We start from the raw sequence: 17,231 nt of genomic DNA on the forward strand, positions 1-17,231 counted from the left end.
CGGTCTGAATTCGCTGGGAGGCATAGGAAGGTCCGGACACGAATTCAGCCATATTCCACACTCTTGACTTGATAGGTAGCCAGCGGCGCCGGGTTGCAATAGCTAAAAAGGAGGATCCACACGCAAAAAGAAGCCATTCCTTTATCAATCGTGTTTAGATATTTGTCATGGGAACAAAATAGCTGGCTTTTGTGCTTTAGGTCGCATTCCAAACCGGAGCGAATGGAAGGTGTATGAATCTGAGCTTTGATCGACGGGAAAACCAGACATCCCATATTAACTGCCAAGTGGGGATTTTTTTAGGATTAAGGCGAATGGGCCTCGATTATAAGCGAGAGGAACATGAACACAACATGAACAACCGGAACGCGTCGAGCTTGGAAAAATAGAATATAATTATTTTTAGCCAGTTGTCGATTTAGTAGGCTACTTACGCGAGCTAGCAAGCAAGTTAGCTGGCGGCTAACGTTAACGTTAGTTCGCTGGATATTTCGGTCATCGATTTCCGTGCCCCAGTATAGGTAAAAAATTTTTTTTTTTTGTTTGCGTGATTGCGAAGCAGGTTAATCACTGCGCCCCGTAACATATTTTTTGGGGTGTTCTTCATTCTTGGGGAAAGGGAGTGGTAACTGGTTTAAAGAACATGTCAGCAAAGGTGAGGCTGAAGAAGTTGGAGCAGTTGCTTCTGGACGGCCGCCAGAAGAATGAGACGTCCTTAAGCTTGGAAACACTTCTGGATATTTTAATATGTTTGTACAACGAATGCAGCAACTCGCCTTTAAAAAGGGAGAAACATGTGGCAGACTTTCTGGAATGGGGTAAGTAGCATGAATAGCATGTAGCTTCTAACATTTTAATGTCAGTTCTGGGTAAATTTAGACCACCAAAGCATTAGCTAGCTTGCTAAATTAGCGTGCTAAGCGCTAAAAAATAGTGCTAGCTATATGTATAGTCAATGGCTTGTCTAATACAGTAATGTACATAGCCGGTTAACAGAGGCTTTCAAATAGGATAGGCGTTAGCTTGCTATAATACCATTGTATTGGTCCTTTGATTTGGTTAATCAAGGCCTCGGTTATGGTCATAAAAATGTTCACAATGTCTTCTGTGAAAGGCAAAGGAAATCAAAGCCAACATATTTCTAACCGGTTTAGTGCAAGCTAGCAAGGTATGTTGCAGCTTTCAGTTTTCAATTTGCACGTTAGTTTGATGCAGTCTTGGCGTCATCGACCTTGGAAACTAAATGCATTTTAATTCGTTTGATTTAATTAAATCGTAGTTTATAAAATGTACATATTACGATTATCTGTTAACTTACCTAATGCTAACTGGTTTTGAATATGGTCTATTGTCCATAGCTAAAATTATAATTATTTCTCATCTTTTATAAACCGCACATATAATACTAGCTTTTTTCCTAGTTTCGGATGACAGCCGTGAACTGTCAGCAGTGTTTCCATCTGCATATTTGGATTGTTGAAGCACACTTTGTTTGCCTGTCAAAGATTAAGGTGGCCGTCAGCTGTTTGAGTGACAGGTCGTCAATTATGAGGCCATGCCCGATGGAATGCAAGCTATTGGGTGCTTGGATTCTCCTGGGCACTTTCATTGTAGCGGGCAACGGGGTTTCGATGAAATAGGAGAATGTTTATTATTTATCTTGATTGCATATAATCGAACATACTGCAGCCATACCATTCGACGCAAAAAAGACCGACCGGCTGTCTGGTTACGTCTTGGCTGTGTAATGCCGGCATTACTGACATTGTTGGCATGTACGTATGTTGCACGAGTGAGCCAGTGAGCCGGGTGATAATATTCCTGTTTTAGACATTATGGGCAGACCTATCTGTATGGCAACGGACTTCATTGATATACATATTCACATAATTAAGTCAGTTGCTGGAGCGTTTCATTGACATCAGTAATGACATTACGTCCTGAGTGGGATATTTGCGCCTGTATTCTGGGGAGACTCTTGACGGTCCAGCCCTTGTACCCTACACTCCTCGGACTTCCTCGGCTTCTACTGGCACCGGCCGACCGCTACCATGACCGTATATCACGGTTTGGAAACCTTGCACACCTGCCTGTCGTGGAATGTAGTCATCCTAACCCCCGCAACAATGTTGCAAAAGTAATTACATTGGTTATGTTCCCTATTGCAGAAATGCAACGCCCATTACTAAAACCACTTTTGTGCAATTCAGCCAATATAATTGGGCTGATTGAGGTGGCTACCATATATAATTGTATTGTATTTTTGATGAACAGAAGAAGCAGGCACAATTATTTTGCACAGACTAGTACAGTGAAGTAAAACGAGCTGATTTTAAAAACATTTTCTTACGGCACACCGTGCAAGCTTGAGAGACCAGTACTATTGGGGAACTCGACTTGTAACTGCCAGGTTGTGGGTTCAGGGCTTAGGCTGAGCACTGCTGTTGTTCCCTTGAGCAAGATGCTTGAAGGGCTTCAGGAAATAATCAGTTGTATAAATGGATAGAATGTACCAAAGAATGTAAAGTCACTCTGGATAAAGTGTGTCTACTAAATTCATAAAATGTAGCCTAATTGTTAAGGCTAAAAGTTGTCCATGTGTCTCTTATGGCACAAACCAGCACAAATTAGATGATTTTTGTACAATTTGGGTAATGTGCGGGTCACACCAAATCAAAAGAATTGAGCTACACTTTCCCAGGAATGAAAATGGTGCAGAAGATGGGGTAATTTAGGCTAATTGATTTCTGTGAAGTAGATGTGCTGATTCATGGAGATGGGCTACCTGTCAATTGACATTTTTCTATCTACGCTGAGAGTGAAGGTTTTTCCTTACAGTCTTCTATAAAAATCAGTTGGAGGCAATGGAAATATAAGAATAAAAAATAATAAAATATTAACGGACAGTACCTCTGCTTTCAATAATTTTAATGCTTTCCCTTTACTGGGATAACACGATGGAGTGATTTTTTTTATTGTGTTCTGAGATGAAATCAACAGAACTGGTTTATTATAGCTGTTCCTTATATGGTATTTTTGGGACCTTTTTCCCCCTATAATTCCTCCATATAACCGATAACATCCGATATGAATTTAACATCAAAATGTCTCATGACACATCGATGAGTTATCTAGCTACCACACATTACACAAAGTGGTGTGGGGAATCAGCAGGCTGCTTGCCTGTTTCAATATTGTTCTTCTCAACTATTAAGAGACCAGTTCTTGTAAGAGAGTGAGTGTCTAATAGCAGTTTTTATGATGATGATACATTAATTCATACAGCCACAAGCCTTTTTGTAGGCCTCTCTCTTACCTTAGTTTTCTGTTCACTCTGTGACTGCAGACCAGACCTGGGTCAAATATGTATTTGTTTTGGATTCAAATACTTTTCTGTGCTCAATTGATCTTGCCTGGTTCCCATACACCAGACAAGCTCAGTAAAACGTAGAAAAGTATTTGAATCCAAACAAATTTGCTATTTGACCCAGGTCTGCAGCAGTTAATAATGGCTGGTTATAGGAGTCGGAGGGTCTGATGGATCCTATTGGATCTGCAGTCATCTTCCTCTTCTCTCCTGCTGGTTGGCACTCACTCCTGTTCTTAGCCCTATGTCCTGACAGACACTGTATTATTTAGCGTATTCCTGTGTACTTATAGGAATCATAGGAGAAGCAACAATTTTCCACTGACACCTCAATTGTTCTTCTAATCCCAGTTCTGTGATGAATTGAGACATTAGAACACCTCCTGTTGGCATTTTTGAGATGCCGGAGTTTTTGAAAGTCCCAGAAATACTTCTTCTCATCTGACCGTGGCAGCTTGCATCCTAACAAGCAAAGACCAGGCTGAAACACATTGGGTTCTTTAAAGACCGAACAACACATTCAGTGCGAACACTCGGCTACAACATCCTAGCCGGCAAAGACTGCCTCCTCACATATTGGATGTTTGAGGGTATCATCGCGTAGAACGCAAATCACATTCAGGTTTTGGGTCATCTAGACCGACCCTCCAGCCATGAAAGGAGTCCCACCATCCAGATCCCCTCTCTATCGGTTACCCACTCTGCTTTCCACCCGTCTGATTAAAACAAACTATATGAAAGGACTTGTTGACTTCCTAAAGCTTCATTCACTCATCGCTAACCTCTTTATCCACGTGAAAATCAGGCTGGGCGTTGTTGTGTGACCGATATTAGTTTCCATCATGGACATAAACACTGAACACACAACAGGCTTAGCTGCTGACTTCATGGCCCAGGGCTGTACTCCATTCAGGTTCCACTGGACAAGTTCTTCAACCTTCAGTGCAAATATGGTGGTCATCTCCCAAACAAGCTGGAATTTGTCCCAGAGGAGCAGTAAAGTGAAATCCCTTTTTGTCTGCGTATTCCGTTCAATAACATTTGAAATGTACCTGTTTGCTTCAGTCCTAGGCATGGCTGTGTGTGGGTGTGAGGTTAAATTGTTAAGGTGGTTGCATGCTGGGAGTTGCGGTTTCACCCAGGCCTGCGCGGCACTAGCGTGACGCTAACACGCTGGTGAACGCCGGCCCTTAAACAGGTCCATGTCCTCGCTGTTTACAGAGCCCCACTGCTCCACGCCGGTGCCTGCCTGTAAACACGGTCGTCACGGACACCGGCTGGAGAATGTCAGGGCTGTGCACTTTCACCTCCTGATGAGGGCCTGACCAATCGGAGGGGGAGAGACCGAGGCGGGGGTGGGGCGAAGTACCAAGATGAGGAGCCGGTGCAAAAATGATACGTACACTATATGGACAGACTGGAAAGGAGTGAGACCCAGAGAGGGAAAGAGAGAGTTGTAGGGTACGATGAAGACTTGCCCCTCCGCACAGGGCAGATTATTATCAACATTAAAGGATATGTTCACCTCCCTGATCCAATGGCTTCTCGGGACCCTGCTCTCTCACAAACCCACTGAAGATCAGCGTTAGGCTGATTCCGACTATCGCTGCGACATTTCAGCGCGCCCTCTTCATTCTTTCGCTGGTTTTTTTAGTGAGTCAGGCGAACCTCTCAATGCCTGACGGTCAAAACCACTGTGTTTTTGCAGGTACGCAGGGAACTGCAGGAATCCAGTCCCTCGTGTGCAGAAATGCCGGGTTTGGCTTATCTTTCAGACTTAATGGGAAACACCTTACCAAACACGCTGAGTGGCACTTTGAGAAAGCCTTCGACAGCATGTGTAGCTAACGAACCCAGCTGAGCTTTAGGAAGCCAATAAACCAGGGAAAGCAGACGTGCACTTTCTCACTCTCTCCTTTCCTCATGCCTCCTCTTCTCTGCCTCTCTACATTTTCCACACGTTTGGCTTTATTGTCAGTGTTGCCAGAGCACAAATGTAAAACATGAAATGTATTCTGCCGATTTCATTCCCTCCCTCTTTCGCCTCCTTTGTACTTCAGACCCCCTTTCCCCTTCTCCCTTTTTCATTCCCTCTGTCTTCCCCTTCTCCTTACTTTATTCCCTGCTTCTTTTACCCTTCTGACTTAATTCCCTCCATTTCCCCTTCCCCCAACTTAATTTCTTCTCTCTTTCCCTTCCTGCTTTATTCCCTAATTCTTTCCCCCTTCTCCTTACTTTATGTTCTGCCTCTTTTCCCCTGCTCCCTACCCCCACCATTTCCCCATTCTCCCTATGTCAATGCTTCTCTTTTTCCCTTCATACTTTATTCCATGCTTATTTTCCCATTCCGTCTACTTAATTCTCTCCTTTTTTCCTTTCTCCATACTTCATGTATTCAATTTCCCCTCCTTCTCCCTATTTCATTTCTTTTTTTCCCTTCTTACTTTATTCCCTGCTTCTTTTCCCATTCTCCATACTTCATTCCCTCCCATTCTCCCTACTTCATTCCCTCCACCTTTCCCCTTCTCCCTACTTCATTCCCTCCTCCTTTCCCATTCTCCCTACTTCATTCCCTCCTCCTTTCCCATTCTCCCTACTTCATGCCCTCCACCTTTCCCATTCTCCCTACTTCATTCCCTCCTCCTTTCCTATTCTCCCTACTTCATTCCATCTGCTTTCCACCTTCTTGCTACCTCATTCAGTGAATGATTCTGGAGTACAGTGTACACAGAAAGGTTTGAATGGTTATGATAGGTTAATGCTGATTCTGAACAAATCCTTCCTGTAGGCAGCAGCCCCCCCCCCACACACACACACACACACGCACACGCTCACACACGCACACGCACACACACGCACACACACGCGCACACACACACACTTTCACTTCCACTTCCACCTATTTCCTTGGAGTTCATCACATTTTGAGATGAGGCTGGTGGATTATTGCCGTTTTACCTTTTTGAAAAGTAATTAACCTTAATTTATCCTCTCAATGTCTAGCTGAATAAGTGGAAAGTATTTTAAAATAAAACCTGTGTGAGTTACTCCGGATAAGGGTGTCTGAGAAGCAGATAACGATAAAAAAACAATAATCCTCTTCCCTGATTTTATACTCCGAAGGGACGGTGCATGAAATGACTACATTGTGTACTGAATACCAAAATGACTGGCAAAACTATTATCTTCAGTGACTGCTTTTGGTGAGCCTGATGTCTTGGCATCTCTCTGGAATAGAGCTAGGTGAAAGCTCATCACTCAATCATTTTTGCAGCGAAAATACTTTCTATATCGGGGGAGGGGAGGGGTACAGGACATGTCTGGAATGCATGTTTAAGGTTGTTCAGCAGTTTTCTCCTTATTTGTTTACCTTTGTGAGTGCTGAGTTCAGAATGAGTGCAGACTGAGTTTGGGATATTCAGACAGTGAATTGTGGAGGCGGGTGACAATTCCCATGTTGGCCTTAAATATTGACTGCGCTGAAAAGAAAATTCCATTCATTCCTGCTTAACACTCGTAGGCACATATCCGCACACAAACATACATGCGTAGCCTACATGATGGTGCACAGGCACATGCATACTCACACACACACTCACACACACACACACACACACTCACTCACACTCACACTCACACACACACAGAGCCCAGCTCTACTGCTGCAGGCGTTACACAGGTTAGTGCCACTTGGCTCCCCTGAGCACTTCCTGTAAGCCCTTTTGCCAGGCACGAGACTGCCACCAAAAGCTCCAGAATGCACTGAGCTCGTCATTACCTCAATGCATGCGTGCAGGGATGGGAAATGTAGTTTTACAACATTTGTAGTCCTGTTACAGCCCTAGACAAAGCTTTGAGATGCGAGAGGACGGCCCAGGGGACAGCAGTAGACACAACCGCATGGCTTTGTGTCTCAAACCATATTTATTTGCATGTTTATTTGCTTATTTCAGGACAACAGAAAGTCCCCCCCCTCCTTTCACACATTCAGTTTTAATCAGACTGGTAGAAAGCAGAGAGGGTAACCGATAGAGAAGGCATCACCGCTTGTGAGCTGCCGCAACAGGGATCAAACCCCTCCAGTTGGATCTCGTTTTTTTACAGCTGGACTGTGCCACAGGTCTCCCCTGCTGCGATTATTTTTGTGGATGGGTCCATGGGGTGGCTCAGGTGCTGTTGTATTCCTTCCTCATTTCACTAGAAGCTTCCATGCAACAGCAGTCAGCTCAAGCTTGGGTGGGGTGGAGGGGAGTGGGGAGGGGGAGATGAGGAGCTTCCTAAGTGGCATTGATCAGTTTTGGGGGGGGTTGGGAGGCTCGGTGAGTTCTCCCATGTCCCACGCCCTCCTGTTAGGAACACCTGTTAGCGGCAGCTCTGTCAGTGTCTAATGACCCAGTTGTGCTATTCCCAGGCACTGGCTGGGGAAATAAGCTGCCTAATTTTGTACCAGCTGCTTTTCACTTGGGTGTGGTACGAATGCCTTGCGCTCGGGAACTTTCTGTGCTTTCCGCAATTATTTTAAAATGTCAATTTCATAAATTGCTATTACTGCAACTACTACTACTACTTATTATTATTTTCTCCAAAAAAGGAAATTATTCAGCTTGAAGGAGCCGACTCCAGGCGTGTATGTAATTGAGGACAGAACATTGGTAATTGTGTCATTTCAGAAGGAGGGAAAGATTAGCATCATGGCATTAGGAAGTGAAAAATGGTGGTAGATGTCAGTCTATAAAAGGCTTGTTGCTGGCCTGGACGGCTCGGCACTTGGAGCTGAGGCCGGTGGGAACATGATGTTCTGCTGGGGTGTGGTTCTCTTGGGGTGGGGGGTGGGGGGGGTGGGGGGGTTGTGTGTGGTAAGATGTTCCTACATGGCATGTTCGTGAGGAAAAATGCCGTACAGTGCAGAACAAAGCGCCCAGGGCAGGGACCTGACCTACTGCTGACCCCCACCCTCCCTGAGAGCCTCCTGCTTACCGAGCTCTTACAAACGGGGCATGAAAGCCTAGAGACAGACCAAGCAGAGGACTGTAACATACAGAGAACTGTAATGTTCAGAGAACTACAGTATGCACAGAACTATAACATTCAGAGAACTGCAGTATGGGCAGAGAACTACAGTATGCAGAGAACTGTAATATTCAGAGAACTGCAGTATGCACAGAGAACTGTTATATTCAGAGAACTGCAGTGTGCACAGAGAACTGTAATATTCAGAGAACTGCAGTGTGCCAACGTCAGCATGTTCACAGAGAAGGGGAAGGGATAAACAGTGTTGTGATTTGATTTCTGCAATTCCACAGAAATGACCGTGAGAAGTCCGAAATTATTGTACTATTGTACCTTTAATTGGCTAAATATTTGTTATCTCCCTCTCCACCTCAGCTGGTGTGTGGTGAGCATTCTGGCGCAAAATGGCTGCCGTTGCACCACCCAGGTGGGTGCTACACACACACACACACACACACACACACACACACACACACACACACACTCACACACACACACACACACACACACACACACACACACCCACACACACACACACACACACACACACACACACACACGCCATTGGCTGTGGCAATTAGAACCAATTGAGCTTGAATTATTGTACAGCTATACAATGTTTGGTACCATGTCGGTCCGTCACCTGTGTCTTTTGAAACCCGGATTTAAGGCCATTAATGTAAGGACTATAAACACAGCCAGAGGGTGAGTCAACATTTTTTCAATGATAGGAAGGGATTTACAATGATCTTTTAACAATGTTTGTCCACACAAATCTTACCTATTGTACCTGTAACTGGCTAATTGCATCTCCTGCTGTGCCATGTGGCAATGGTTCAAATCGCACAGCGAACCTACCGCTGTTAGCGGCGCTAGCGAACTGGCTAACGTGAACGATGCCCATCTGGCAGCTGAGGCTTCTGCGGGCGGGGGGGAATGTAGCGCAGTTCAGAGACTTCAGTTAGCCCGTGCTAACTTTGCTGCTGTATGTAATATCACCCCTCTGGAAGAAATAAGAGTATGATTAATTCCCATCACCGGAGGCCATTGACGTTTAGTGTGGTGGGCTAATCCTATGTCTTCTGCAGTGTGGCCTCGGTTCAAATCCCACAGCAAGCCAAAGTTACCCTGTTACACTTGGCTTTGGCCCACTATCCCTAGCCCCTTAATTCAAATGGATACAGAGTGGCTCAAAAAGTGATCCATCGAGTTTGGAAGCAGAAGAAAGCGTTTCCTCTAATCCCAAAATTGAAGGTTTGGATAGATTATATACCGTCCCGCTTTAATTTCGGACATATTTCTGACTTAACCGGCATCCTGGCTCTCACCGTATCAGCTTCAGGTCCGGTACCAGTCGGGGTTGGCAGCGAACTCGAAATTTCCAACTTTTTGTTTTGTTTGGGAGATTGTCCTTTCAACCTGGAATGTAAACTTCCAGCTTCCCCTTAAACACTTTGGTGTTTGTTTACATTTCTGTTTTCCGCAGATGCTAAACGGCAGGCTGGCTGTGTCCCAGTTTACGGCCACTTTGTGGAAGTCGGGGTGTGAGTCGGTGGGCGGGCGGGGCGGGGGGTGTTTGGGAGGCAGGGTGGAGACCACGTGCCGCTCGCCCTGATGTGCTCCACCGACCTGTCTGTTTGTGGGCTGCTGTATCTTCGCCAGACCAGCCGCCTGTTGCACCAGTATACAGGGGGGCAGCCTGTAGCGTAGTGGTTAAGGTACATGACTGGGACACGCAAGGTCGGTGGTTCGAATCCCAGTGTAGCCACAATAAGATCTGCACAGCCGTTAGGCCCTTGAGCAAGGCCCTTAACCCTGCATTGCTCCAGGGGAGGATTGTCTCCTGCTTAGTCTAATTAACTGTACGTCGCTCTGGATAAGAGCGTCTGCCAAATGCCAATAATGTAATGTAGTGTATAACGAAAGTTCAAACATAGGCTAGTTTGAGCGTAAATTCAGAGTTACACCACAACTTAATTTAAAACTAAATTAAATGATTTGATTCCCACATACAGTTAAGATGTAAAGTCATTCGGTGTAAAGTCATTCCTAAAATAGCCGTTGACATAGCGCATCGGTTTGAAAGATTGGGAAACTTAAGAGGAAAAATTCAGCATGGTACAAGCTAGCAGCACATTATCCGTGATAAATGACTCCTTTAATTTGTATGATTGTGCATTTGGCAAGCAGTGATACAGAAATTAACCGACCATAACGTTATCTTATCTGAAAACGGCCGGTGTGGGTTTTCGTTTTTGCTTAGTACTAAAACAACACTAAAACAAACACTAAACCTGCACCCACACCGACCGTTTTCCGATAAGACTGGACACCGCTGGCCTAGGGATTTGGATTGGGCAGAGCTGAAGACCTCATCCTGCAACGGTTTGCGCTTTCAGGTGATATTGACGGGTACTGTACTGCTTTGTTGGTGGTCTGCAATAGTCAGGATATAGCCTCGTGTATTTTTTATGGGTTTATTGGTTAAAAGGACCTTGTAAGGTCTTTGGATAAAGTTGAATTAGTGGAATAGATAAGTGTGTCGGATCCCAGGATGCAACGCTGTAAGGGCATTTGTGCCCTGCTAACCTTTTCCTGGCAGGCCGGTAGCATTCTCTCTGTGAGAGCGTTGAAATAAGCGTTAAAATTGGATCTTCAACTCTTCATCCGGGAGAAAAGAGAACTTCAACTGGAGTTGGATTTGAGGGCCAGAGTTGATGATCTCTGAATTACAGGGTCTTTTGACAGGAAGCTGTCATGGCTGGACACTGTGTATGAGGTGTGATCCCTCTTTGGTCACCCGCGGTTTGGGTCTTCAGTCCTTCCCTCCGTGCTTGTAGCCGGCGGCCATGCGGTTTGGGTGCGTTTTGGGTCTGGGTCGGGTCGGGTCCGAGACTGCAGCCGCGTAGCTGTACCGCAGAGCGCAGTGCATCGTCAGGGGTGGGCTGGCGTCTACAAAGTGGAAATGACTCATCGCTTTTACAGTCGCGAGAAAACGCCTGTCACAAGATGTCTCTTTGATCGTTGAAACCGCAGGTGGAAAAGTGCCCAGATGGTCCAAAGTGCTGAGATCAGACCAGGCAAGCTCTTCTGTCGCGTTCCCACAACGCAGTCTGTAAAATTTTGTGATTTGCCCCTTTTATCCCATTTAGGACTAAGGCGCCCTATAGAAAACCCATAGGAAGGCCAAGGAAGCGCAATGCATTTCAACGGTTGTGTGTCTTGAAAAACAGTCATATGATGAAGTACGATGTCTGTTAAGGGTGATGTAACATGCAGGTTGCATCCATCTGTTGAGGGAGGTGTAACCTGCAGGTCGCATTCGCCCATAAGGGGTTAAAGCCATATAAAATGCCATGCCTTCTGAGGTATTCTCAAGAGAAACACGAACAGTATTTCTTTTGAAGAATGTGATGACAGGTGAGCCGCACCTCTTATTTTCAACCGAACGCCGTCTGCACCTTCGTGCCGGTCCCAGAGACCGTTCATACACGCATATACGCATACACACGGCGTTCATACAGACAGGGTGTCATGCGTGATTTTGGGGCGAACCCCCTGTCTTTTGTTGGCTGCACAAGGTTTGCGGTTCCTCTGCTATGCTTGTTTTTGATGGCGGGCTGGGAGCCATAAAAAAAAAAAACAACAAAAAAAACACGACTGGTCTTTCCAGTTGTTCTGAACAGCTGACTGGCCCCACCCAGCCAATCAAGTTCAGGCATCTGTCAGCACACGTCTCTGGCTTGCTTTGCTGTGCCAGAAGCCCTTTTAAGCTAGGCCTCAGCCCCGCCCAGCGTCATGTGAGCCTCAACGTCAAAGAATGGAATGGCTCTGCGTCTGGATCTCGCGTCTGTCTAAAGGCAGTGGCTTTAGCGTAATGTTTCTCTCTCTCTCCCTCCCTCGCCCCCTCCCTCCCTCCTCTCTCTCTCCCTCCCTTCCTCCCTCTCCCCCTCCTCTCTCTCTCTCTCTCTCTCTCTCTCTCTCTCTCTCTCTCTCTCTCTCTCTCTCTCTCTCTCTCTCTCTCTCTCTCTCTCTCCCTCCCTCCCCCTCTCGTGCAGTGAAGCCATTCACCACCAGGGTGAAGGAGATGCGGTTGCACAGGGACGACTTTGAGATGCTGAAGGTGATCGGAAGAGGAGCCTTTGGAGAGGTGAGTTCAGACCGTCAGTCTACGCACTTGCTGAGGCAGCAAGCAATTCGCTGTTCATAAATTATGGTTACAACGTTCTGAAAGACCATGGTGCCTTTGCCCCCCCCCCCACCAGGTAGGTGGTGTGCCATATGGGTCCTGTTGCTTGCCAATTTCTCTCCAACTGGACAAACGCAAACCAGCTCACTAATGAAAAAACATGTCCGCCATGGCCCCAAGTGTGAACCAGCAAATGAACCACCGTTCTTCCGCTATCACTCCCCACTCTCTTTACTCCCCCCCTGGTAGACCGCCCCCTACAGGACGTGAGGTGCCGATGCATAAATCACAGCTAAACCATCTCCGGGTGTTTGGATCAGCTCCTTTAACCTTACCTCGCCTGCACCCAGCAGCAGAGTCCGATCGAGCGGAGGCTTGTGCGGATTCCTTCCCCTCCCATCTCGGCCTCTCTCCTCCCGCCCTCCTCCCTCTCCCCTCCCTCTCTCACGGGTCCCCCGGGCTCCAGTCAGGTCTCTGTGCTGTTTTTGGACGGGAGGGTTCTGGGAGTTTGGGATTGCTGGTTGAACTTTCTTTGGAATGTGCTGCGCAAGTCCCTTCATGACTGCTCAGTATTATCTACGGCGAAGTCGACTCTCCCTCTCCAAAACAACCTCCAAGCTCCGACCGGGCGGCTCGGGGAAAAACGCGGCGCTCCGAACGAAGCTATTCCCAAAAGTCGATCCGAAAGCCTGAATTTTATTGTTTTCTTAACGCTGAGGTGAAACGTCGTATCTGGTGAATTTTTATTGGCATATGGAATAAGTTAGTTCCTGGAAGCGGCACATTCCCTGTCGCGGAGCTGTTGGCTATTATTATCATTTGCATCATCGTTCCCGCCTTTGAACTCCGCATATAGCCCGAAACTGAACGCATATGGCCAGTCGTGCATTCTGAAAATCAGACGGACGACTTTCTCTCTGCTGTGAGAGAGGAGTCCATGGAAAGGGATGGGCCCAGGGCCTGGGTTTGGGTACCTTAAGATGGGCGCAGGGCCTGGGTTTGGGTACCTTAAGATGGGCGCCGGGTGCGTTTAATGCGCTCGACTTGCAGAGTGAGGGGATGTGGTGGCGCTCCCTGCTGGGTGGGACCGGTAGCGGCAGGAGGCTGGGGTGTGGCCTCAGATGGCTGGGAGATCTGGCACAGCATTAGAGAGGAAATGCCACAGATCCTCTGTTTTAGACCAGGGTGGGGGGTGATGGAGAAGGAAGGGGGGCATGCTATTAGCAGCCTGGAGCTGTGGATATTCTCCCGTTCTCACACACGTACCCTTATATCGATAGAGGGTCTGCTCTGGGTTTTAGCCCCCTCTCTGTCTGCCAACCACAACCAGAGATACAAAAGACAAAAGGTCTACAAACGAGCAGCAACGACCAATCACACTTGTATTAAAGCTCCGGGGGGGGCAGAGCTTTAATAGATCGCATTCTGTCTCTAAGTCACTTGCTCGCTGCTTCCTCATGTCTCTGGGCTACAGTACTACGCTTCTTACACACGCGTGTAAACACATACACACACACATTTACTTTCCGTAGTCGTCCATGTGTGCCTAAGACTGACGCACTCCGGATGGGTGACACTGCTCCCTCTGAATATTCCGTATTCTTCCTGTGTGTTTACTATGACTCCCACTACCCCCCCCCCCCCCCCACAGCTGCCACTTCCAGGCCAGTCACAGGAAGAGCAGACTCACTGTTTGAGAGAGCCTGTTTCCTTAAAGGGAAGATATGCCCCAGGCCTGTTCCTCCCCAGTCCAGAGTCCGGGAGTATGGACCTAAGGAAAGCACTTCAGCTGTGTGTGAGTGTGAGTGTGAGTGTGAGTGTGAGTGTGAGTGTGAGTGTGAGTGTGAGTGTGAGTGTGAGTGTGAGTGTGAGTGTGTGTGTTTACAGAAAATGGTGGCTAATGGGGACACTGGTTTTGCGCGTCCCTGTATGATCATTAAAATTTCTCTCATGCGCCCCCCGCCCTCCGTTGCGTTCCTTGCCGGCTGCGGCGTTTGTCCTTTCAGGACGGCAGCTCCGTGTGCATTTCCTGTTTTTGCGATTGATGGCGTGACGACACCCGCGGCTGGAGAGAGGGCGAGAACTGATGGATGACACTGGAGGCTTTTCCTGGCTCCGCGCCACCGGGCTCCGGTTACGTTGATCCAGACGGCCGGCCGAGCCCTGCCAGAGAGCGCGCTCTGAAACGCGGGCCCGTCCAGGAAGCTCTTCTGCGTCGGGGGTGTGAGCGGAGGATAGAGCGAGCCTAGTGCTCTCCGCTCATTACCCTATCAACCGCTCCGTCTTTAACGTTAAGTCCTTGGTGTCGGCGTGGCTAAAAGGAAAAGAAACTGCCAGTTTTGCTATTAGAAAAATAATAATAATAATAATACAAATAATAATAATAATAATGATAATAATATTTAGGTATGATAGTTGACCTGTATCACCCACACTATTGGGCCATTGTGATTAAATCGGTGTTGTGGCCCTGTTTAATAGCCATGTGATGTACCATTGCGCTAACATGTTTTGGAGCCCTGCTTGAAAGTTGTATTTTTTTGGCTGCCTAATAGCTGTGTGAAGAAGAGCTTTGTGATGAAGTCTGTTTTGGGAGATACTTTGATGTAGCCTGGTGATGAAACGTGTTGGGACCCTGTTTAATAGCATTTCGATAGAATGTGTGTTGAGGCCCTGTTTCATAGCATTGTGCCCTGCTTGAAAGTAGTATTTTTGTTGAATAGCTATGTGAAGAACAGCTTTGTGATGAAGTGTGTGTTGTGGCCCTGTTTCATAGCATTGTGATAACATGATTTTGATCCCTGCTTCAAAGTAGCATTTTATTTTTTGCCGTCTTGTCTAATAGCTGTGTGAAGAAGAGCTTTGTGATGAAATGTGTTTTGAGGCCCTGTTTCATAGCATTGTGCCCTGCTTGAAAGTAGTATTTTATTTTGCTGCCTTGTCGAATAGCTGTGTGAAGAAGAGCTTTGTGATGAAGTGTGTGTTGGGACCCTCTTTTATAGCTTTGTGATGTAGCCTGGTGATGAAACGTGTTGGGACCCTGTTTAATAGCTTAGTGATGTAGCCTGATGACAAAACGCGTTGGGCGTTTAGGCCTAATTAGGAGTATTGTGAATGCCCTGACCTGCCCCTGTTGCCGTTTGAGAATCCTGGCATAGATTCAGGATGGGCTCTTTCTAATTCTGAGCCCAAAAAAGGAAAAGCGCTAAAAAAAGGAGAGAGTCAAGCGATTCCATCCAAATAGGTGGTTCTGTTTTTGTAATGAGGTCATGTTATCTGGTGCAGGGTGGAGCGGGCAGGCATACTTGCACATTTCAGTTTGTCAAGATGTGTGCGAGCTTGTATGCTGGAATGAAAGTCTCTGCATGTCTTGAATGTGGGTGTTTCTATGCCAATACACACACGACATAGTGATGTGAATAAGAAAGTATGCCCTCGCAATTCTAGGGTTTTTCTACTGAGGATGTAGCTAAACCTCATCCAGTCCAAATCTATAACGGTAGATCAATCTTACCTCATGCTTTCATATAATTGTATGTCTGTGAGCTCTCTGTGAATGTGTTTGCCAGTGTGTGGATTTATTTGTGCATGGCTCCTGAATGTGTCTTTGTGCGATGGCTTGGTGACCGCTGCAGTGTAAAAACCCAGGCCATCGAGCTTAACCCTTTGTGCTTTGAGCAAAATATTGGACTAAAAATTATATTTTTTAAATGTACTTTTCTCCTATATTGTACTACAAACTGAACAAGCTAAATTGACTTTCTGAAACCTAAAATGGTGTGTTTCTTCAACTAAACTGCACCGAGAATCACACTCCCCAAATGGTAGTTTAATAAAAACACAAAGGGTGCCTGGCAAATATGAAATAACTTTTATACCTGAAAGTGGATGCAAGGTACATTTATAGTGCTCTGCCCACCTCATCCATGACATGATGTAGGCCTGATAAGGAAACCATTGTTTAATTGTGGTTAAATGGCTTCAGTTCTTAAATGAAGAGGTGGAACTCTTGGTGGCCCATATTGCCCCTGTCATATGATGTCCTCGATATTTTCCTGTTTTATTTAAAGGCATACTATGCAAGATTTTTTAGTTTACAATTAAAGATGTCTCCTTTGTTGAGGAGGTTTTTGTATTACCTCAGTGGCACAAAGGGAAAACAAAACGCATCCGCATTTGCATCCGACCTGGTATGCAAAGTCCCAGTGCGTTAAAATCCACCTGCAAATTTTTTGCATTCCCGCAGCGTGCTGCGCTTTTAGGAAGCGAACTTTAACTCCCCGACGCCAGGACAATTAATGGCATTTCCTTTGTTTCTTTCTTTAGTTCCCCGGTCAAATTGCTGGCACCAGCTATTTCAGATGTTCGGGACTGGAATGCGCACGCTAAGCCAGCGCCTCTTTCCCATTATCCGCGAGCGGGAACGCCGCACTCCGGTAATGTGGTCCAGCGTGATGCTGCTGGCCTGGGTTCAGCTGTGTTGTGTAATGGACCCTCTTCAAAACACTAAGCACCTCTTAGGGCCTGTGTCCACTACGCTGCTTCTCTGGCTGGGAAACGCTGGGTCCATGTGCCTGAAAAGTCTGAAAATAGTTCAGCTTTTCAGAAAGGACAATGTCACTTCATGATCTGGCCAATCCCGACTTAGATGGGGCGGGGCTTAAA

The 17,231-nt window shown here is 46.5% G+C and overlaps 1 protein-coding gene across 2 annotated transcripts in view; it reads left to right on the forward strand.

The window, feature by feature from the left end:
• LOC133128291 (serine/threonine-protein kinase MRCK beta-like) overlaps positions 1–17,231 on the forward strand; it is a 49,023-nt gene continuing 31,792 nt past the window's right edge. For both annotated transcript variants that reach the window (XM_061241678.1, XM_061241679.1), the window contains exons 1-2: positions 1–818; positions 12,436–12,527. In XM_061241678.1, the coding sequence (XP_061097662.1) occupies positions 644–818; positions 12,436–12,527 (267 nt within the window). In that variant the 5' untranslated portion in view covers positions 1–643. The remainder of the gene's footprint in view (positions 819–12,435; positions 12,528–17,231) is intronic.

The sequence above is a fragment of the Conger conger genome, chromosome 5 (assembly GCF_963514075.1).
Source record: "Conger conger chromosome 5, fConCon1.1, whole genome shotgun sequence".
Classification (NCBI taxonomy): domain Eukaryota; kingdom Metazoa; phylum Chordata; class Actinopteri; order Anguilliformes; family Congridae; genus Conger; species Conger conger.